At 34.9% G+C, this 24,029-nt stretch overlaps 2 protein-coding genes and 3 non-coding genes across 6 annotated transcripts; 1 reads left to right on the plus strand and 4 right to left on the minus strand.

Moving 5' to 3' along the window:
* Positions 1–3,241: 3,241 nt before the first annotated feature.
* LOC107496552 (GTP-binding protein At3g49725, chloroplastic) lies at positions 3,242–7,330 on the plus strand. The gene is made up of 13 exons (XM_016117840.3): positions 3,242–3,741; positions 4,364–4,428; positions 4,520–4,582; positions 4,667–4,756; positions 4,858–4,970; positions 5,181–5,249; positions 5,411–5,555; positions 5,644–5,699; positions 5,806–5,856; positions 5,972–6,026; positions 6,148–6,204; positions 6,445–6,564; positions 6,656–7,330. The coding sequence occupies exons 1-13, from the start codon at positions 3,366–3,368 to the stop codon at positions 7,142–7,144; spliced, it is 1,749 nt and encodes a 582-aa protein (XP_015973326.1). The 5' UTR covers positions 3,242–3,365; the 3' UTR covers positions 7,145–7,330.
* Positions 7,331–7,390: 60 nt separating this feature from the next.
* TRNAE-UUC (transfer RNA glutamic acid (anticodon UUC)) lies at positions 7,391–7,462 on the minus strand. Its single transcript has one exon. It is a non-coding gene; the product is annotated as a tRNA-Glu (tRNA).
* A 643-nt stretch (positions 7,463–8,105) lies between these two features.
* LOC127740774 (U1 spliceosomal RNA) lies at positions 8,106–8,266 on the minus strand. The gene has a single exon (XR_008001633.1). It is a non-coding gene; the product is annotated as a U1 spliceosomal RNA (small nuclear RNA).
* Positions 8,267–9,407: 1,141 nt separating this feature from the next.
* Positions 9,408–9,568, minus strand: LOC127740730 (U1 spliceosomal RNA). Its single transcript, XR_008001589.1, has one exon. It is a non-coding gene; the product is annotated as a U1 spliceosomal RNA (small nuclear RNA).
* Positions 9,569–11,308: 1,740 nt separating this feature from the next.
* On the minus strand, positions 11,309–18,296 carry LOC107496437 (PH, RCC1 and FYVE domains-containing protein 1). 2 transcript variants are annotated; one of them, XM_021127205.2, is made up of 9 exons: positions 17,793–18,296; positions 17,605–17,656; positions 16,582–16,668; positions 15,739–15,828; positions 15,317–15,397; positions 14,998–15,192; positions 12,764–14,902; positions 11,963–12,109; positions 11,309–11,747 (listed from the first exon to the last, which is right to left on the minus strand). In XM_021127205.2, the coding sequence occupies exons 1-9, from the start codon at positions 17,804–17,806 to the stop codon at positions 11,364–11,366; spliced, it is 3,189 nt and encodes a 1,062-aa protein (XP_020982864.1). In that variant the 5' UTR covers positions 17,807–18,296; the 3' UTR covers positions 11,309–11,363. The 2 variants fall into 2 exon arrangements, with proteins under 2 accessions (XP_020982864.1, XP_020982863.1); XM_021127204.2 differs by having other exon boundaries at positions 17,605–18,296.
* Positions 18,297–24,029: the final 5,733 nt, after the last annotated feature.

A 24,029-nucleotide genomic window follows, 5' to 3' on the forward strand; every position in this document is an offset into this window, starting at 1 on the left:
GCGGTAAACGTTAGGGGGCGGCTTGTCAATTTTCAAAAAGACAGAGGCCGAAACAGCACATATCTTCTTCGTCTAGCCCGGGTTGCGCATAAGCGGATATCAGAGCAATCTAAGAGATTGTATTTCTTTCAACTCCTGCATTGAAAACTCTCAAAGACGTGTCTAAGAATTCACATCTGGCATATGTTGTCACCAAAGGGTTGCCTAAAGAAACTTCTGAAAAAAATACCATGGTGTAGTATGTAACCATGGACCTGTTTCCTATGACTCATGGCCAACATGCTAGAGCAGATGCTCAAAAAAAGACTGAGGGTGTATGCATTTGGCTTGAGATTTATATCAAGCTATGCAGAGAACTTATCCAACCCTTGCAAAACAGCAAACGGTATCCAATTACATTTATCCACCACCCCGCCGTCTCACTCGGCCACGACGGACACAATGGTTGGCTTGTCCTACTCCATCGTCGTGGACATCCTCATTCTGAATCATCTCATCTAGCCGTCGCCACTCCCGGTCAGTCGCCCGGGTACCAACGCGTCGTCGTCTCTCCACGCGCCTGTTATCAGGCACATTGGGCATTGGTACCCGCGCGCGGGGGGCCTGTGAACACCCTCTCTAGATGGCCTCCTGAGTGATCTCCTCCACCCTGGGATTGGCAAATGCCAAATCAGGCGACAGAAACTTATGGGCTACCCTATACCACCAACGCAGAAAATCTGCTGATGGTCCAGGATCACCCACACCTGATAGTATGACGGAAACCACCTATCACTACCCCTACCGTCCTTGGCATGGAGCCAGTCAATATTTGATGCGTCATCAGGCACGTGTTGAATGCCACCGAACTGCGGCAACACCCTATCCACCTGGTGCCACTCAATGACGGCGAAGTAAATCAAACTAGCACATGCGCGACATAATCGACTATGCTCCTCGGCTAAAATCTCCAGATGAACAACGGCCAGCACGTCCAGACCAGCATACGGCTCCCAGACAACCTACATATGTTCAAAGCATGTTCAATTAGTTTGTTAAATAATTATCTAGTACAAAAAAAGAAGTAAACTTGATAGCAATAAACACAAATCTTACATCTCGATCACCTAACCGGTCCAACATAAGCCGACACTGGATGACTCTCTCCTCCCTCCGGTCGGATATCGGTAAATACGTGGCCCACCTGAACGAAGATGTTGTTAAACAAACTAGTAAACTGTCACACAATTAAGTTTATTACTTTAACATAAAAATTGAAAACTCAATTCGTATTTTTGTTGAGTGTCGATACCTGGAAGCCAACGGAAAAGAAAAATCGTCGAATCTACGCGGTTGAGACTAGGGAACCGCCAGAAGATCCACGACTGCAGTAACTGGAGCGGGCCGGCCAAGTTCGTCACATTCCTGTTCGCAACCCGACACATGCATCGATATAGCCATGCTAAGGCTGTCGAAGCCCAACTGTAACTGCCCATGTCATCAAGTCTCGCCACGAAGGACAACCACCAAATATGAACCGGTTTGCACTCTTATCACCGAACAATTGAGTGGATAGCAGCATCATGATATATGCCCGTGCATATATCTGTACAGTATCCTCAGTGGCATCCTGCGGCAGCACCCTGAATCTCTCGTGAAACCAGGTGAAGTGAACCGTAAACTACTTCACCTTATTCGGTGGGAGAAGCTCGCCAAAGAGTTCCTGAAACCACTCCTAAGCAGGCCGCCCATCCTCCATCAGCTTCTCAAAATCTGCAGGCAACCGGATACAGGTAAACCATCCACGGGTAACCCCAGCTGGTATGCGACATCCTGCAAAGTGATGGTGCACTCCCCGAATGGCATGTGAAACGTATGCATCTCAAGACACCACCTCTCAATGAAAGCGCTGACGAGGGGTTCATCCAACCAGAACCACCTCATGTTGAGCCTCGCCAGATGGTACAGACCTGTCCTCTCCAGATATGGAATGATCCTGTCATGCAGAGGCATGTTCTGTTGCCTCCGGACACTAGTGATGCACCTACTAGGCTATAACAGGTGAGATGAAAAAACCAAAATCCAAGTGAGATTGCATCACTAACAACCATTCTAGGTTCAAATTAATAAGGCTATAATATAAGACACAAATCTTTAATTCAACATAAGCAAATACTAAACATAACATTGATGCAATCTAAATCTTCCATTCAAGAAAACTAAAAAACAAGACTTATAATTTTTTAAATTTTAGCATGCAAAAGTTACCATGTCATTCAAGTTACAAAATCTACTCTTTAAACCTACATGTTTAAAAGTTCAAATTTCAAAACTTTGTTTTCAAACATGAACGCCTATGAAACAACAAATTTGGGTTTCGACCCTATATCTTAAACACGAGAAGAACATCACTCTACTTAAGCATTTGATGTCATCTCCTAATTTCAAAAATTCTAATCCTAATTAACAAATCCAATTCCTAATTAACCCTCATCCTATTCCAAAATAACCCTAATCCTCTATTACATTTCTCTGTTATATGAAATAGAATGAATAAAAGATAGTAGACTTACCTCTTCGTTGATGCTGCCTGCTATGTGCGCAACACCGTTCAGACGGTAAAGACTACGTTCGTCTCCCATAATCCCGACCCAACAAAAATCCAAATCAATCCACCTTTCCACCTCTTTCTCTCTCTAGAAATGCTTTCTCTCCTTAAAATTTCTGGTGAGTGCTTGAAATGAATAATCCGTTGCATCCCTTTCGCGTATTTATAGGAGAGCATAAACCGTTGGACCCCTTCCACGGTCTATGTCCATTTCACATTCAAGTAGAAACTTTGGAACCCCTACCATGGTTTCCATGCATTTCCATTCCAGTGTAAATCGTGGAACCTCTACCACGGTTTACATTCAAGCAAAATCCATCAAACCCTTTCAACCGATTACATAGAGTTGTGAAAAATTAAATTTTCGTATCAAAGAACCAAAAGTTGTATTTTAGTAAAATTGAGAATCAAACAATTTAAATTGATAAATTGCCTTATTTTTTATTTTTTATAAATTTAATTTTAATACACTCGTATTCAAATATTTTTAAAAAAAATCTATGTAAATGAATTACTGTATAAAACATGTTATACTGTACATTAAAATTAAATTATTTTTATACAACATAATAAAATATAAAAAAGAATTATACTTTAGTTATTAAAGCTTTTAAGTTGAGACGACTTCATTGCAAAAATGAAAAATCCCACATAAGTATCAATCATTAGAAGAGACTAAAAAGTTCTAAAAAAGGGAAGAACTTGGTGAGTTGAAAAAAAAAAAAGTAAAAAACAGAGTCCCAAACACACTGTCGAATTCGAATTTGTGGAGTTTGCAATGTTGAGAACCTTGTTGGCGGCACGCAGTTCTCTGAGATCTTCCAGAAAGATCCTAACTTCACTCTCTTCACCTCCTTTCAAATGCTGGGCACCTTCTTACTCTTCGAAGCAGGGAAACGACGATTCGCACGAAACGGTGTCGTTTTTGTTGAGGGACACCGCCCTGCGTTCGAGGCCTCCGAGGTTGCTGGTTGTTCAGCCTCGTCTTCGCCCCGACAGACTCCTTCAGGCGAAGCTCAACGAAGCTCTGTGCCTCGCGAACTCGCTCGAAGAACAGAGAGATGGGTACTTCCTCACCGATTTCTTCGATAAAGAGTTGCCGCCACACATCGTTGTTCAAAACCCTTCCATGAAAGGCCACAAGGCTCGTGCAGGTTCTTTCTCTTTCAATCTTATGTGCTTGAACTGAATTCAATAGAATGAAATGAAATGAAGCCAGTCACTAATTTAGGAAGGTTGGTTAAGAATGAAGTGTTTGTGTATCATAGAACTAAAGTAATCAAACATGGGAGTTCAACTAAATTTGTGAACTTCAGGTAAATTTGAATAGTAAAACTTAGCTTGTAAACTTTTAAGAATTTGGTGGTAATGCCGCAAGCTCAATTTGGGGAATAAATTTGTAAATTTCAGTGTGACAACCTTTAGCCAGAAGGAATCTAACGTGATGTAATAGAAATTATTGAATGAGATAATAAATGTTCTGTTGTATTGTTTTGTTTTGGTGTTAAGGTTTAAGTGGAGAGTTACTAACTCAATGTTGTTTGGAAATACAATGAAATGGGATAGTAAGACTCAGGTTCTGTTTCGGTGCTATTATTGCATTCGGCTCAAATTGAAGGATAAGTAAATGAAAATTAGAATTGGATAGAATGGTGTGGATTCACTTCATATGTATGTACTTTTTTTTCAGTTTCATATGCAGACTTGTGATTTGCTCGCAACATTTTGGGCTTGAAACGCATTGTATTTTTGTAATTTGCGTGTTTCGCCTTGTAGATGCATATTTTGGTCCTGGAACAGTGCATAACATCAAATGCCATCTAAATAATGCAGAGTCCAAGGCAATGAAAAGAGCCAACTTCTTCTTTTTCATGTGATTGGTTAGTTGGATATTATGGGTTTGATTGTGTAAATGTGTAACTATGATGACAGGGTGAAGTGGATGCTGTTTTTGTTAATGCTATACTGTCTGGGGTTCAGCAACGGAATCTTGAGGCAAGTTCTAGCTGTGTGAGCCCCCCCACCCCCCAAATTTTGGAATGCTAAATTGATCTTTTACCAATGCCATGTGATTTCCAGAGGGCTTGGGATAAACCTGTGCTCGATCGTGTTGGTCTTATAATTGAGATATTCAATGCTCATGCCTTTACAAAAGAAGCAAAGCTGCAGGTGCAATTTATGGCTCCTTTGAGCTATCTTATAGTTGATGTTGTTATTGCTAGAATTTCTTGTTTCATTGTAAATGCAAAAATCATTTGCTATTTATGTAGGCTGAACTTGCAGCTCTAACATATAAGAAGTCGAGACTTGTTCGTGTTCGTGGTCCAGGTGGACGCTATACATTTGGAGCTGCTGGAGATGCTGAAGTTGTGAGCGCCAGGGGGTTGGTTTATATTTCCTTAATTTTCTGGTGTTTGGTATCACTTTTTAGCTAGGAAGGAAATTCTCTTTGTGAAGATCAATTAATTTACATCAATTCATTAGAATGCATAAATCCGATTGTATGTGAATATGTGCATCTTCTTGTCTAATCTATTCAAGTAGTAAATTATTGACAATAACAACATCTAATCTTGATAATTGACAATTTTAGGAGAGGAAGTGGTGGACAAGGCTTTATGAGTGGTGCTGGAGAAACTGAACTTCAGCTTCAGCGAAGAAGGTATAACTTTGCTTCTGAAATTTTAGGATACAGTTGTTCTCAAATCCTCTTTTTTGCTTATCTAGCATATCTTGTTACTTCCTTATTTGCTTCTCTACTCAAGTCATCATATATTTCCACATAACATGTAGTTTGGTTACTGAACTGTGTAATTCTCTTAGAATCTTAGAAAGGAGAAATTATCTATTATCACAAATTGAAGAGGTTCGCCGTACCCGAGCAATACAACGTGCTGGTCGCAAGAGGCATGGAGGTTCATTTGGACAAGGCTTAGCTACTGTTGCTGTTGTTGGGTATACAAATGCTGTAAGTGGTTTAAGTTTATTTGGTTTTTTCTATTTGTTGCATTTAGAAGTTAGAATCATCACGAATGCCTTTATTACATACTTCTCAGGGGAAATCTACACTAGTTAGTGAGCTATCAAACAGTGATCTCTACAGTGATTGTCGGTAAAACCACCGTTACTAATACCTATATGAATCTATATACTCTAATTCCAATGTAGCTAACTTTTGGTTTTAGATTTTTCATTTTTAAGTATTAAATCTACTGCAGATTGTTTGCAACAGTGGATCCTAGATTAAGAAGTGCTGTGCTGCCTTCGGGGTGATTCAACCTGTAACTTTAACTATTTATTCTAGTATCTATTGCTATACTCTCAGATTTGTACATTTCTTGTGAAAATTGATTATATTGCTTCACTGTCCTAATTTCCATATAGGAGGAAAATGCTTTTTAGCGACACAGTAGGATTTATATCCGATTTGCCTATACAGGTAATTTCAAAGCATGAGCAAATTGCCATGTCCTATACTGTTTTACTGATTTATATTCTTCAATATTCTTCTTCAACAATGAGTCAATTACCCAATGCACATTTTTTTCTTTTGTTTGAAGTTGGTGGAAGCATTTCATGCAACTTTAGAAGAAGTGGTGGAAGCAGACCTGCTTGTGGTAATATTTTGCATACCTATTTCAGTTGAAGTGCGTTTTTTAGTTTTTTATTTTAGGATTTGATTTCTTCTTTCATTCTGGTTCTAAATGCCTGTTTCATAAACTCATAATCCTGGCCAAAAAATAAAATCAAGAAAAAAAAATGGCAACTCAACTTTTTACAAGATTATCCATTTAGAAAACTAGTCTTTTATGTTGCTAAGGACAACTCTAATTGATGAATCTATCATTCCATAAAAGCATGTGGTGGATTCAAGTGCTCCCAATCTTGATGAGCATCGGTCAACAGTTTTTCAAGTTCTTCAACAAATAGGGGTATCAGAAGAGAAGCTTCTGAATATGATTGAAGTTTGGAATAAGGTAATGTAATTTGAATGCCCTTCTACTGAAATGCAACATTTTTTATAATTTTAAATGTTTTGATTATTAATTTATTTTTGCAAATGCTTAGATTGATATTGAAGAAGAGTGCACAGATGCTGACGAAGCCGACAAATATCTTGATGAAGATGAAGAGTCTGATGTAAAATCCATGGCAACAGAATCCGAGACAGATGTTTGCGAGCAATCAAGGGGAGAATATGAGGCCATGGAAGAAAAAGAAAACTACTCTGATGGTTGGTTATACGACGAGGATACTATGGTTGACGAAAGTGATTTCGGTTCGCCTTCAAATGCAGATGACCAACAAAATGAGCAGCCTAACAAGAACAAGATCTCGGAAACAGATAGCTTGATAGGACAGAACGGTCCGCACGTCAAAACATCTGCGGTGACTGGAGTTGGTCTACAAGAGTTGCTAGAACTAATAGATGAGAAACTAAGTGCACAGGATGATGAGAAGTTGAAGGGTGCAAAAATAGTGGAAAGAAATATCTTTGAAAGAAAGTGGAGACCCTCACATACACAGGAGGATTCTACCATGGCAGCTGAACAATAGGATACTATAGCATGCTCCATCCTCAGTCATCAATCATGAATGTAGTTTGTTTTAATGAAGAGAAGAGCAAACATGTTTGTTTTCCTTCATTCATAGTGTATTGACCTCATTTTCTGCCTAAATGAATGAATGTATTACATACAATCAGAAATAATCATGTATCTGTTGGAGAGATTGTTGCATAGAAGCTCAAACGTGTTGCTGTTTGCTGTATTATAAATAAATACTTTAAGCAAAAATAAAAATTTCCGTTGCCGGGAATCGAACCCGGGTCTCCTGGGTGAAAGCCAGATATCCTAACCGCTGGACGACAACGGAAATGTTGATTAAAGTTTGCAAATGTTTTATACTAAACTTAAAAAAACAATTGCTCAAAGATAATTCCTATTATGTTCACATGTGCAAATTGGGAAGAGTAGATATTACGCCCACACATACAATAATTTATCACGATATATTTAAATACGTTTTGTGTATTTTATATTTCAGGTTTTTTACTTTTTGTAATACCTTATTCATATTCAAATCCATTATAAATATATATTATTATTAAAACCTGTTATTAAAGTTTTAACACTTATTTAACGTACAATTGTAAGGCTTGGACTACATTTATTTATTTATTTATTTATTTACCGAAGATAAAGAGATTGGACAACATTTATTTATTTATTTACTATTTAAAGAAGATTAGAGACTCCGGGCCATTATGGCCATTTGGTAGCTCGTTGGACTCTGAATAAGCAATAGGTAATATTTTCCCGATGGAACTAACAAACATAAATGAAATTAATTACATTACTCGATTGGACTTTCCTGAGAAGCGAGGTTGAGAAAGTCAGAGTATAAACTCAATTGAGATTAAAAAAAATAAAAAATATACTCAGTTGAGATTATGGGCCACTAGAAGTGGTATCAATATATTTGACCGGCCCAACAAATTTTTTTTAACTAGAATTGGATAGGGGCCGCGCGAACGCAGGCCCCCACTGCCACAAATTATGACGTAGGCTCCACCACTTGGGTAGACCTTAAGCTAGCACCCTTCCCAAGTGCAATGGAAGTCAGCAGCCTAGGACATGAGCCTTCTTGATCGCCCATTGACCCCGTCCAGGTAAGTATGTTGCTCATTTCCACACACTTTTCTTTTATAACTCCACTTTCCATACTCCCTCATTTCACCTCCTCGATGTGAGACTCTTTCTGGAATCCAATAACAATTTCTCCAGCTCTACTACAAAACGGTGAAACACGATAAGTTTATCACAATTAACTTGAACGAATTCTTTTGTGATAATAAAGTAGAAGGACCATGAACATGAGAGTATATAGAGACCACAATGTATGATCTGGCATTCCTAATAAAGTCTATGATATATATGACGAGAGAGTAAGAGTTTGCTTGATATGGATTTCCATTCCATCTTCATGAGTACGAAATGAATTTAATTGCTTCTATGCTGTCTTTGTAGTGGCATGCCCTCATGCATCTAATTCCATAACAGCATATATATTATCTGCATATCATGGCCATAAACAACAAAAGTATCAATGCATTTAGTAGAAGTATTCTTGGTTATTACTTATTAGTTATAGTGGATTGCTTTGTTAGGAGCTTCATAAACATATAAAAAAATCAGGGCAGCAATTACAGCTTTAAGGAGTTAGTTGTACAAGATTGTTCCAGTTTTCTAAATTACATGGTAAATTAATGAAGCAGATGATGTTGATATAAAGTAGTATTTGCTCTGATGTGTAATCGGACAAGGGAAAGGCTACTTTTTTGGCTCTATGACAAAATTTTATCAAATTAGACTGCATATCAATTTTGAGATAACATTATCCTCTCAATATATATATGTAATCTTTTTCGATAAAAATTAACCCATTTTTTTATTATTTTATTTATATTAAATTTTAAATCCTAAATCATATTTTTTTTGTTGAATTTAGAAAACAATAAACTTCATTGAATTGTTGATTATATGTTCCACGTTGTGTTTTATCAAAGTATAATTTAATTGAGAGTTTCAAACACGTATTAGCAGGAAAAATTATTGAAACGTTCAAACCCCTTTAATAATTATGATCAGGTTTACTTAAAAGGTAAAACTTAGAACCTGTGATTTAGTACGTTAATTTTCTGATAGAACAACCAATCTATCTCTAATGGGCTTTCAATGGAAGAGAGTCACGAAGAGTGGACTAATATAATAAGCTCAAAAAGGAATTTGGGCCCAAGAAACTTTGGAACTAGAATTGGGCAGGGGCCGCGCGAACGCAGGCCCCCACTGCCACAAATTATGACGTAGGCTCCACCACTTGGGTAGACCTTAGGCTGGCACCCTTCCCAAGTGCAATGGAAGTCACCAGCCTAGGCCATGGGCCTTCTTGATCACCCATTGACCCCGTCCAGGTAAGTATGTTGCTCAATTCCACACACTTCTATTTTATAGCTCCACTTTCCACACTCCCTCGCTTCAGCTTCTCGATGTAGGACTCTTTCCGTGACCCAATAACTGCAATCTCTCCAACTATGTATGCTCCACCTCATTTCTGTCTGAATGGAAGATGGCTGACGTCCAATACGCTATTACTTTAACATTCCAACCAGTGATGTTAGAAAATCGTTTTGTTTTTACTAATAAGATGGGAGTGATTAGAGCACAACTATAACAGTTTATATTCACAAGAATTTCGCCTGTTTGCCTATTTGCTCTTCCTTTTGGGACCGGTTTATCCTTTTAATGATTGAGTGAGAATTCTTTTTTTCCCCACACCTTCTGTGGTGTTAACTCATTCTTTCTTTGACCTAAACGAAGCGCTGCAGAATCATCTAGTTAATTCCCAACATTAAATATAGATCAGAAGGGAAAAATACAAAGTACTACTACGTTTATATAAGTTATGGTTCAATTATTCCATTCGAAAGATCTAACAAACATTGGTATCAGTGTCAGATAAGAGTGAGTATGATAAAGCTAGCTATTGTTCCAAGTACAGCAAAGATTTGAACTGGGTATTGTGTGTTCCCCGCCAACCATGCCCATATGGCTAAACATACACTTGTATACATCCGCTAGATATTGATATCAATGCGTTTAAGATGTCTCCATTTCCAACAACATAGTAGAGTGTGTAGGCATCAAAACAACAGTGTAGTTTATATTCATTATTATCAATGACCAATTTTTATTTTGTCAGTTCTTCCCTTGAAATTGGTTTATTCTTCAGATAACTCCCTTTAAGCCATCGGAATTCACTTGCAAAGCAAGTTTTTGTTCTCACACCTTCCATAAGATTTTTCTGACCCCAAACCCAAAGAATAAAAAGATTTCTGAGACCAGAGCTTCTCACTCTTAAACCTAAAGCCAAACCCTATTGAATTGCAAATCCTACATATCGACTAAAGTATTTAGTATATTTCGCCTGTCAAATGGTTGAGATCGAAAATCCAAGGCTAAAGGGAACCTCGAAGTGATTTCCGACATTATGAACTAATATGCTAGTCAGAGGAAAATCGTAAAGTACTACATACAAAGATATGATTTAATTATTCCACAACCAAGATGTAATTCACATTAGTATATATGAGAGTGAGGATGATAATGCCGGCTAGTATTCTAAGTGCAAGTAAGATTTCAACAAAGCATTTGCTCCGAGGGCTATCTATGTCAACTACTTAGAGCCATTCCTTCCATGGCTGGAGGAATTTATAACCGTGTGTATGTAGAAGAAAAATTTGCAAATGCATTCGCTTATGAAATTTACACTGCAGCTACTCTCAACCGAGACTGCAACCTACCAAGAATTTACATTTCTCACCCTCAACACCCCCCACACAAGGTAAACATATAGGGAAAAAAATGGAAAGCAGGTTAAAGGAAAAAAATTACAAAATCACAATCATTCCCTACTGTCTCCTACTATGCCAAACCCCAGCTCCCTTCAAGGCATTATATTTGATGGAAGCCGAATGCAATTGATCAGTATGAGCTTTTGCTGCAATTCCAGTCAACGTAAAAAAAAGTCATTTACAAGTTGTCACATCAGTGAGCCAGGTCTTCACTCCCAACACCAACGCTGGACTTGTCAATCATGCGAACATTGTATTGCTCATATACTCTTGCACGATTATGAACTCAGGAATTGCTACAAGCTAATGAGGAAAAGGCAAATGAGTGCTGTCAGTTGATAGAAGGGCATTTTCTATAATGCATTAATACCTGAAGCGAACTCTCTTAAGATCTATTACGCCTCCAGGAAGGGAGGTGAGTGTAATATATACACCAGGTTCATCTTGCTCAACCCATTCATTCTCACTCCGGGATTCGCTCTCCTTTGTTCTGCTCCCATTTTTGTTAGTTACCTCTGACTGGTTCTGTTTATTGTGACCAGCACTACTACGGTTGCTGGCAGTGCTGGATCCATTTGAAAGCAACTGATTATTTGATCCAGTTAAATCTGCTTCTGGGCTTGTTGCTTGAAGATTCAATCGATCAATGGAAGCATAGCTAAGCTCATTGGAACCAATGGAAGCAAGAGAAGGCGATTTGACATTCCTAGCTGCTCCTACAGGTAGCCTCTCAGCCATGTCCTTCAACTAATCAGTGCATGAAAAAAAAAAAAACAGAATCACTTAGCATAACATCCAATACAAATCTGGAATACATAAGCCTAAAGAATAATTAGTTTCGATTTATGAACGTTATGTGTGTCTCTGTCTCTTTTCTTTCTTTGCCATGGGAATGTGTAGGTATTTTGGGCTCTAACAGGTTTCTAATTTCTCAAATACTTTAAAAGTATATAAGTTTCTACCTGAGCGGTAAGAGATTTGATCACTTCCTTTGCTGCTTTGCACTTCGCAGTTTCCTCTCCAGCAATTGCTATAGCATCTTTTAGCTGTTTGGTTGTCCTTTCCAACTCAACTTCTTGAAGTTGCGCTTTCCTAGTCAGGTTTTCCACCTAAAAGAAGGAAAGAAAATGAGGCTTGCCGAAAATAGATGACCTTGTGAGTTACACTATCGACATCAGATATGATCTACACCAAACAATAAACTATTGTCCACAAGCCATCAGACCACACCCTCAAAAACTAATTACTTGAACAAGCAAAATGAAAAACAAGATTAGATATGAGAATTGAGAAGCATTAAGTATGCTGCTTGGATTGCAGAATCTTATTTAGTTATTCCTGTGAAACTTTAAAATAAAGAACCGGGTCACCTCAAATAGTGTATTGCCACAACCTGGTATTTCAATAATTGTACTGTATATACATGGCAATATTACATATAAAGCACGTGCTTTGCAATTATATTGCCTTGGATTTTAATTTGCAATTCATCTCAACCATTAATTAGAAAATGCAGCAAGTCATTAAAGTTGCTGGCCATTAATATGCATCCCATGGTGAATTTGTCTGCTTGTCATTTCCACCTAGTATCCCAGTCATTTGCTTTCAGATATTTATTCACATATATTGATGTCCTAAAAATGACCAGTTGATGCACCAAAAAACGGGTGTTATTAAGAGCAGATTTTATAAAACTCCATGCAAATTACGAACATTTAGAAGCAAGAAAGGGAATCAATCAGCCACGGCATAAAATAAGGTACCTGCTGTCTTAATTTAATAACCTCCTGACTGAGGCTATCATTGGTCCTCTTAGCATCATCCACAACTATCTTTGGGGAAGTAAGACCTCCCAGTGTTGGAGTTGGAGTAGTTGAACGTGGTGGACTAGGTCGTCTAGATATTGGAGATGTTGCTCGGGAAACAATTCTAGATCCAGGAACAGATGCTGAGAAGAACTTCTTTGATGATCCAAAAACAGGATTAAAAGATTTAGAAATATTCAGTGCTCCCCATTGTGAACCCCCATTTGGAACAGGAGAGACGCGACTACTGTTGAATTCCAACTTCTTGTTTTTTTTAGAAGATCTACTATCCACTTGCTTCAAGGACTCCATTGAAGAAAACCTAGCAAGTTGACTACGAGATCTTGAATCCATTTTATCATCCTTATCAATTAACTCAAGTGACCCTGGAACGATACTTCCTCTTCTGCTCACAGAAGAATGGGATGAAGAATCAGTTTCCATAGATTTCCTTAGTTTATTAAAACAGTTGTCACAGACGCGATAAGGTTTGTTGGGGTTTGGTGCCATTGAAGCCTTAAGAGATTTCTTACTGCTACATGAATGACAGAAAACAAGTCCACAATTATAACAATTGTGACGTTTTCTTTTGAAATTAAATGGAAGACGACAACCAGAACACATAGACTGGTCAACACCAGATACCCACTTATGTAGACAGATAGCTGCAGTGAAATTAGTACCACAAGCAACACTTTTGACCTGTTTGTCTTTCAATGCTTCTACTAATGTTGGGACATTTCTGTCATCTGTATCCCCATGGCCTAAACGACCATTTGCACCCTTACCCCATGTGTAAACTTCTGTCCTTGAAGTTAAAACTGCAACATGATATGCACCACAAGCAATCTCCTCCACAAAACTCTTTGAAAGCTTTCCTTCAACACGGCTTGGTAGCTTCCCATCAGCTTGAGGATTTCCCAACTGACCATAGACAGGACTACCCATTGTATAGACATGCCCAGAGGTGGTAAGCGCAACAGTCAGACTATGTCCACAAGCAACCTGACAGAAATTGGGTTCAACCAGGGCTGCAACACAGGTTGGAACAAGTTTTGCTTCCTTATCACCATGCCCAAGTCGACCTTTGTCTCCATCACCCCAAGTGAACAGCTTCCCTGAAGAGCAGTTGCTGGAACTAGAATTTCCAACCATGACTTCCACAACTGCAGCAGTATGCCAAACACCACAAGCAGCCCGGACAGTACGAAGACCCTTGAGGGACTCTACTTCCCTAGGTAATGAAACACTTTTACGATCTCCATGACCCAAAACACCAAATGTACCATCACCAAAAGTAAACAATTGCCCAGCAGAGGTTACGACAGCAGTGTGCCACGGTCCACAAGAAATAGATGAAACATGTATGCCCTCCAGGGGGCCATTTACTCTTTTTGGGACCCAGTGGCTCACTTGATTACCATGCCCCAGAAGACCATAATTGTATGTGCCATCACCCCATGTATAAAGATCACCAGAAAGCGTCACAGCACATGTATGATATTCCCCACAAGCTACAAGTTCAATATTTGTATTGCTTAAAGTTTCGATAAGCTTTGGATGGAGAACATCAGAATCAACACCATGCCCAAGCCTACCTCCTGATTCTTCCCCCCAAGAGAAAATTTCACCTTGTTTGGTCACTAAGGCCGCATGTCGTCCACCGCAGGCAATATTCTGTACATCAAGAACTACTGCAGATTCCAAGGCTTTTGGAAAAAGAGAGTCCATTTTTACACCCAAAGAACTCCCAACTCGATGAGTCCCACCGCCCAGAACACCATCACCTGTACCTTCCCCCCAAATGAAAACATCCCCTAAAGCATCGCCATCATCATGACCAGAACCTTGGCTAGATGAGCTAACAGCACTTGATAGACTAACTCTAAAAGCATCCATACCCATTGTCTTCATGTGACCATGCATACTATCTGATCCTCCAGATGACACAGAGTGGACTGAAGCACTTGCAGAATCTGGAGGGAAGAAACCTTTTGGTGGGACAGCATACAACATCACATCAGATAATGCTTTATCTAAACCATTTTTAGGAGGGCTGTCATAAGGACTGTGAAGCCGAAGGTGATCCCCACTATCCTGAATAGCACAGACAAAATTCTTTAAATAAACATCTTCAACAGAAATGCAGTGAAACAGGGAGAAAACAAAGGGGTATAATTATATATTTATACCTTTTGCAAGCTTTCATTACTACCAAATGGAGAATTCATGGGAGAACTTCTTCTGGTGTATGTTCTAGGACTATTAGCTTCAGATGGAATACCATCACTTCTTGACTCTGTCCTCCATTTTCGGTGATGACTACGTGAAATTAATGCTTTTAAACCACTAAACCAAACTTCAGCTTCATCTTTATCTTTGCAAATCTAGCAGAAAAGTAGGTGACCAGATTATGTTAAGCTTTCAGCATATTCAAAATATCAATAGCACCAATGCAACGACCAACTGCAGCTAAAAATCCCAAGAGGGGAAGAATAAAGAAATTCGTACCAAGTCCAGTGACCTATCATTGTAGATAAGAGAAAATGACTGGTATTCCTTTTCAGGCCGTGGATACCTTTGAAAGATAGGCTGAAAAAGATAGGACCCATATTTTATCAATCATAATAAAGAAGCCAATCAAGTTAAATGACTTCATCGATGAGTGAAGGAACCACAAATATAATTACATAAACAGGCGTACCGGAATATTCATAATAAAACAACCATGAAGCTTTACTGGTAGACAAATAATAAATGTATATCATATTTCATATATTTCAACTTTGATAAGCACATTACTTAATCATGCAAACATCAAATGGAACAGAACCATCATATAACAACTAATCATCTGATAGGACATATCACTGTTGACTAAACCTGATGAAGCAGAACAGCACCATGATTCAACAGCAAATTTAAAAACCTACCGTGCGTTGTCCAGATATAATTCTAGACACATGGCTCAGTTTAAGGTGCTTCTCTTCTTTCCCTGAGAACCATATCAAAACAGATTCATCCTGAAAGACATAAAAACATTCAAATTTTGGCAGCTGGATTTTTTTTTCAAATAAAAGGCATCTGGAAAATTATCTAGCAACAAATTGTAATCTAATGGAAATGACTCGCATATGGAAAAATAACAAGATTGTCCACTAGCAAAAAATTGTTGTAACAACAAATACATTTGCCAAACAAAACTAGTCAAGACTGTTAAATCCTCATGGTTTAGTAAAAGCAATATTAGGTTTCGGAATTTCAATTTGTAACTCAAAATTTATGTAATGTTGGGCAGAACATTGTAATCACCATGACTAAATCAAATTTTAACAATGTTTCTTCTTCAAGCACTCCTGAAAACCTGATCATAAGATAATCTAACTGCTCTTTAAGCCATTGATGGATTTATTTTGGTAACTAAAAACAAAACAAAACAAAAAAACAAAAAAAAATACAAATATTTGCAAATTCCTTGTCTATTTTTAGAGAATGCACTTTCGGAATGTCATCTTTTTCACTATTTAATTTGTTGGATGAATACTTTGCATTCTGCCCTCCTCTTTGAGAAACTATTTTATACTCTTTGTTATTCCACTTCAAGCATCCCTACTGTCTTTATCCCCACTACTTCTAGAATAAATTACTTAACTTTTATTTAAGGGGAAATAAGTAAATACAGAACAAAAGGTAATATGAGGCACTGATTTTAGTAATTGAATATTAGTGCCAAACTCAATTCTTCATAAAATATCAGAAAATAGTGCCAAACTCACATTGGAAAGCCGGAACGGGCAAAACTTGGGCTTCCCCCTTCTTCCATACTTGAGCAGGTAAGCTCCTTTCTTTAAAGCAGTAATAGCCTGTAATGAATATCAATAAAGCACTTCAGTCAGCACATCTGAAGATAGTACAATGCTGAGAAAAATGAGGAATCACCAAATAAACAAAGCAAGATAAACGACAAACATCATGGCTTACCCTGCCTAGAGACCAAAATTCCACATAAGACACAAAAATAGTTTGAACCATGGACAGAAGAGCATCATTTTCAGTGTCTAGCCAAGTGCTTCTCGGGCACTTGAGTAAACCAGTGGAAATTGTCAATGTTTTCACATTCATAGCACTTACTGTCAATATTAAAAATGTCCAAAGATACATCTATAACGAGAGTATTCTCACCAATTAAGACATGGAATATTCTTCTATGATCACAAATCTAACACCTCATATGTAAACATACTCACAAGTTGGTCTCATCAACTTTACACTCACGAACTTAGTTACAAGACCAACTAACACCATAGTGAGTGTGTCTAAACAAGTAAACATTAAGTCTTAAACTTGTGTACATAAAGAATTTTCTTAAGAAACAGTGAGATCTCACTCTTTCTTCACATAGGGCAGTGGTTTCCTATACATGTAACACGTGACAACAAGACCTGGCATGCCATTGAGCAATCAAGCCCTTCTGCGAAAGGCTGCGTAGCACAACACATACACAAAAAAAGGCAACCTACAAATAACCTGACATGATGATCCACAGCTACGAGCAGCTGAAGCTAACTAATAAATCAAACTTACTGCAACTATACTTCCATTGACTAATCCAAAATATCGCAATCTAGTGAAATTAATTAACTCAGTTCATCTAAAACTTCAATTAAAACGTTCCAAACAACAGTCATCACAACAGCAACGAAAATCCAATTACGATGCCAAAGTTCCAAATAAATCGGAAGGAAAAATATAAAATAAAATAATCTCTATGTATATATTCAAAGAAAAAACAACGGTACCTGCTCAATGTCTCGTTCTACAGCACCGGTTCTGCTAAGATCCGAAGTCATTCTACCAGTACGTGACATCATCCAAAGCCAAAATTTGAAGCAAGAAAATGAAAACAAAAAGAAACTAATTAGAAACTTCTTTTTTGTTTGGCTCCTCAAATTCTAAACACCAATCTCGCATTCAACCATTTTCGTACCCGAACCCTTCCATTCATCAATTCGAACGGAGATTCCGAACAAAAAACCCTCACTAAACTCCCAAATTCGCAATCTGAAACAGCTCCAGCACCAAATCCATCATGATTCACGGCTCCATCGAGCACCTCACCGCACCAGAACACTGCTCCACACAGCTCCGAAGCTCAAACTCAGCTCGAAGCGTACTCCGAAGCTAGCTCCGAAGCTGAAAGAAAGCTCCTAGGTCACGGAAGAACAATTCGATCGCGTAACTCCGCAGATTCCGGTGATCCAAGCGTCGTCGAGCTCGCGTCGGCGCGGCGGAGACGAAAATCTCGGCGACAGAGTGCGGCGGAGAAACGAAAATGGAGAGAGACACGGAGAGAGAAGGTAAGGAGCTCTGATCTGAGAGAATCAGTTGCAGAAGAGAGAGAAAGTGAGTTTCTAGAGAGAGAAAGCTTTTTTTTGCGAATTATAAAAAAAAATAAAAGCAACGAAAAAAAACAGTAAAACACAGTGTTTGTTGTCTATGGCTGAGAAGTGTGTGTGAAGAGCTCAAAACAGAAAGAAAACAGAAAAGGAAAAAAAATTAAAATTAAAATTAAAAAGGAGAAATTGAAAAAAGTAGAAGGGGGTGAAGATTACCCCTGAAGTTTCGTAAAATTTCGGGTTTGCCACTGTACTTTTTGCGGTAATTATTGTTGCGTTTGTTGTTTAGACTTTAGAGTGTATACTGTATAGTATTTTTATTTTATTATTTTGAGGGAAAAAATAAAAAAGAAAAAGAAAAAAAGAAGAGATTTGACTAATAAAGAAAGGAAATGTATTTGGAAGAGGAAGAAAAAAACAGGATAATGGTTCTTTCTGGTCAGTATTGAGTCAATGCCTTTTAGAATTATTAATTTTTAGTTTTGGAGAAAATAAATTTTTCAGAGATTTTGTTTGGCTATGTAGTGACTAATAACTAACAACAGATAAACTGAGTTGTTATAATTATTTTAATTTAGTATTTGTTAATATAATATGTTTAAATAATACGAAATAAAAATAATAGTTTGATTTTAAATGCAGCAAAAAAAATATATATATTTACACAATATCTAATCAATTATGAACATATTAACAAAAGTACTGGAGTCAATAATTAAAATCTTTATGAATAAAGTTATTTAAAAAATACAAAAAAATTGTTATTTTAGATATATAACAAGGCCTAAAGGCTAAAGCGAAAAAGGAAAACAGTTACACAACAACTAGCTTAGGGAAGTGGATTCCAATATCAATACAAAATTATTTTCCATCAATAATGTATCAAAATTAATTTACAAAAATTGGTAAAAAAAAAACAAAACATAAATAAATTCTTAAATAATTTAAAAATAACAGTAAAATATCATTTTTTATAAATAAAAAATATTCTTTGTATTTTATTCAATTTTGTAAATATTTAAATATTTTTAAAAAAATGAATATAAAGATTATAGTAAAATTCGGTCACTAGATGTGTTATTTAAAAAAAAATTATTCATTCACAAGTAAAATTCACTTGGTGTAAAATTATCAAATTGGATAAAAAGATTTTTTTTAATAAATCTAATATATATAATATCTTATTTTTTGTTAGTCATATGAAATTTTGGATATTATTTTGTTAAATTATATTCTTACAAAAATAAATGAATTATATTTTTTATCACTTTTTCTTTGTTAGTGTTTTCAAATAAAGAAAAAAAGTGATACTTTTTATAGTTTTGTTAGGCATTTAAATTTTGTTGGCAATTAAGTTTAATTAAATTGATTTAAACCTAATAAAAATTAATTTTATTAGTGAGAGCATAAATATAGCCCATTAATATAAATAGTCGCATTCTACATTTTTTTCTCTTTTTTTTTCTCTTTTTTCTTCGCATATTTTTTTTCATTGTGTTCTTTTATTGTTGTTGTTATTATTACTTTTTTTTATTTTCCCTCCTCTTTTTAGAGCCCGTTTGGAAAGTAGGAGAAGCTACTTTTTTTTTAACTTTTAGATTATAAAAAGTCATAATTTATGTGTTTGGCACTATTTTAAAAAAAGCTTTTAACTTTTCGAAAAGTTAATTTGCAACTTTTTAAAGAAGTAGAAATATATGACTTCTTGCTTCTCGAGAAGTCATTCTACCACTTACTTAAAAAAAATTAATTTTAAAACAAAAAAATTTACTTTCCTTCTTGACTCAAATACTAACTCTTCATCACCATTTTCACACAAGGTCTGCTAAAAGCACTGGCCTTCCACCATCATTCTCACACAATATTCCAAGTCTCACCATTTTTACATAATGAAACATCTGATGGAAGTATTGATCCTCCACCACATTTTCAGACAATATTACATCTGAACAACTTACTGTATATATTCCTTCTAAATATTTTTTATCATTTTATCACTATTTTTTATTATTAAATTTGTATTCAAGTGTGGTATGAAATTTCAGTTTTAATTTTATTTTTTTTCATATGTAATTTTATAGCTTATTATTATTTTCATAGTTAATTATAACAAGTTCTTGACATCAATAAAGGAGAAGAGAGTTCTAGTAGGAATAAAAATAAAAAATAAAAAACAGCAATAAAATATACATTGACACACATTTTATATTTATTTTTTATTTTCACCTACTATATCATACACAATATTAGTGATTAGGTTATGTAAAATCAACATTCAATATTGAAAAGTATTTGTTATCATCGTTATTTTAATATTCATTCTCTTTTGTAAAAAAAAAAATTTATCTTTTGAGTTATTTATCCAAACGCTACAACTTTTTAAAATAAGTACTTTTACAACTAAAAATCAAAATACAAAATAACTTATTTATAAGCTGTTTAATAAAAGTCCTTATGTTTTAAGCTCCTTAAGTTATTTACCCAAACTGCGCCTTAGTGATTTTGCAATATGTGTTTTTTTTTTGAAAATAAGAGAAAGATAAACAAGAAAAGAAGATGATGATGATAACGACGAAAGAGGAGGAGGAATTTGTTTGTGTGTCGTCATTATTAAATAATTTCGGTGAGATGCACTTGGTCTGTACTTGTTTTAAATTGAATTTGTTTGTATATCATTATCATTAATTAATTTTAATTTGGTGCATTTTGGATTTAAATAAGGTACACTTGGTCTCTTGTTTTGAATTGAGCTTACTTGTGTGTAGTCATCATTAAGTAATTTCGGTGCATTCTAAATTTAAATAAAGTGCAATTAGTCTGTACTTGTTTTGAACTGAGTTTATTTGTGTGTCGTCGTCACTAGGTCATTTCAGTGCATTATGAATTTGAACTGTTATATATATAATAAGAAGAAGATGACGATGATGACAACAACAACAACGATAACGATGAGGAGGAGGAGGAGGAGGAGGAACTGGTTGGACTTGATTTTTTTTGTGACTAAACAAGCAAAAAAGCAAAGAAAAAAAAACAGACGTTTATCCTAAATCAACAAGCATAAGATACTGAAGCTCATCACGAGGTCCCAACCAAATAACATGAGTTAAATTGGTCTTGACTGCATATCTCGCTAGCCAATCTGCCACAGCGTTAGCTTCACATAATCCATTTAAAATATTCAACCCAAAGTCTTGACAAAAGCTCCTGGATCTTATGAAAAATATCATCCACATTACAATTATGCTCATTTGCCAAATTATTTAAAATGTGCAAAATACCAAGACAATCTGTTTTGCACACAATATCTCTCAAGCCATAATTTCAAACTAAAATCAGACTTCTCTAAACATCAAAAAGTTCACATCTCTGTGATAGGTCTTGGAAGATAGCTACTAGAACAATCCAAAATCCAACGCTCATTAGAATTTTTAATAACAGAATCAATTTCTACTAAGTTTTAATCAAAAAATAAAATCGTTCACAATTAACTTTAAAATTATTATCTGTTGGAGGTTTCCACCTCATTCGATCCTTAAAAATTATATAATTGGTATTGACAAATTTTTTTAAATCATTAGCAGTTATCCGAATCATAGCAACAATTTTGTAGTTTCACCACCGATCTTCATTGTTAAAAATATTATTGCAACCATACTTCTACACCCATCAAAAATTCATCTTTATAATTGTTTCATTGGTTAGACTTGATTAAATATATTTTACTTAGTCGTAGAGTTTTATTTTATTTTTTAGGTGAAGAAAAATGTGACTTTGATTATTGTAATATCAAAATAATAATAATAGTATTTACCTTATCCATTTTCATTGTATCACATTCTATGTTATTTATCTTTTCGATAATCTTACACAAGTCAAGTAAAATATTCTAAATGTTGATTAAACTATATAACACAACTTTCTTGACAATTGATCTGTGTTTTCAAATAACACGTGTTAACGAGTGTTATTTTAAGTAATGAAAACTGAAGCTAAACATATTAAAACATACATAGTGTTATTTATTCATATTAATATAAAATAATGAAGTTATTATTAAATTAAAAATAAATATGTAAAATAAAAATTTGAAATCTAAAAATAAAGTGTTTCCTAAACTTTCTTTTATGCTTGAAATTTTTCGAGATAATGGCACAACCGAAAATGGCGGAATCACTTTTTTCTTGGACCCTCATTGGCTGGCGGCTACAAAAAGATCTCCATTTATTTTCTTTTTCTCCATAAAATGAAACTATTTTCCTTTTCCTTTTTTTTTAAAAAAATGGTCAAAAATAATATTTTGTAAGAATATTAATGTGTACTTTAGAAGGAAAAAAAAGGAACCATAGAATTCATTATTCATTACGCATTACGGGTGTTTTTAATGAGAAAAGGTAGAATGATTATTATTATTTTGATTTATGGGACATATGGCATGGCCTAGGTTTAAATTTATTTGGCTTTTAACACAGATCAGAAGACAAAATAATTTTTTATCTCAAAATTTTGGAGCATGCATGAATAATATAATGGTGCCATTTGATACGTCACTTTTCAGGTACATGTACGTGAGAATGATGTTCCTATCAAATTCGTATATCTTATGTTTTCTTGAAACAATTAAAAAAAATTATCACTCTGAGAAAAAATGTCATTATTATCTACAAAAAATTAAAACGTTAATAAAATTAATTTTGAATAAATAAAATTAATTTTATATTCATAAAAATTAATTTTTATATAAGAAAAATATTCAAATATTAATTTCATCCATAGTTAATTTTATCTAAATTTTAAATGTTTATGGATAAAAATGATAATTTTTTCATATTTCATGAGTAAAAAATTAATTTTATTAATTTATAAATAAATTGTCAGTTTTCTGAACTTTTATAAATATAAATATTGGTTTTGTAAAAAAATAACTTGGACGTTATTATATATTATTCTTTTGATTCAGCAATATAAAATTTGTTTATGAATAAGTATAGAAACTTAATTTTGTAATTTTATTATAAAAATATTTTTTTTTTATTTTCACTTTTTACAAAGTTTAAAATATATAGTTAAGATTTAAGGTTTAGAATTTAAGATTATGAATTAAGGTTTAAAATTTAATTTAGAATTTGGGATAAAAGAATTATTTACAAAAATATGGTTGATATTAAATGAAAAAACAATTATTTTTTACTTGAAAATTTTTATATATATACTAATTAGTAATAATAAAGGGAGAGACGAGAGAATAACTTTTAACAATAGTAAACATTAAAAAATAGATGAAAATGCAATAAGGAGTGGGAGTGGGATCTTATCATAAGCATCTCCCAGGCTAAATCCTATGCTATTATTTATTATTGAATTAAACTTTGTGTTGCTTTCACTTTCATTCCATGGGGGAAGTTGATATTGACACCTCTCTCTTTAAGTTATTATAATACTAACACAATCAACTAAAAGCAAGGCAAATAATTAGGCAACTAAGTTTTACTTAAACATGCATGGTAGGATTGATTAAAGTGGTAAATACTTTGATTTCTAACAAAAATTATTTTGTTAGAAAACTAATATATATCTTATTTAAAATTTTTATAAGTTGGATTGAGTTAGTCAAATTATATAAACTTCTTCATGATGTTGACTTTTTAAAACGGTAGTTATTCATGTGAAGATGTCTTTATAAAAAATTAAAATATTAATATATACTATATCTAAAAATTTAGTTAAATATATCAAGTTATTTAACAATTATGAATTAACCAATCTGAAATGGTCTAATAGTTAATTTATTAATTAGTTCATTTAAGTAAGAGTCAAAAATTCGAATATAT

This window comes from Arachis duranensis, chromosome 7, assembly GCF_000817695.3.
Source record: "Arachis duranensis cultivar V14167 chromosome 7, aradu.V14167.gnm2.J7QH, whole genome shotgun sequence".
NCBI lineage: Eukaryota > Viridiplantae > Streptophyta > Magnoliopsida > Fabales > Fabaceae > Arachis > Arachis duranensis.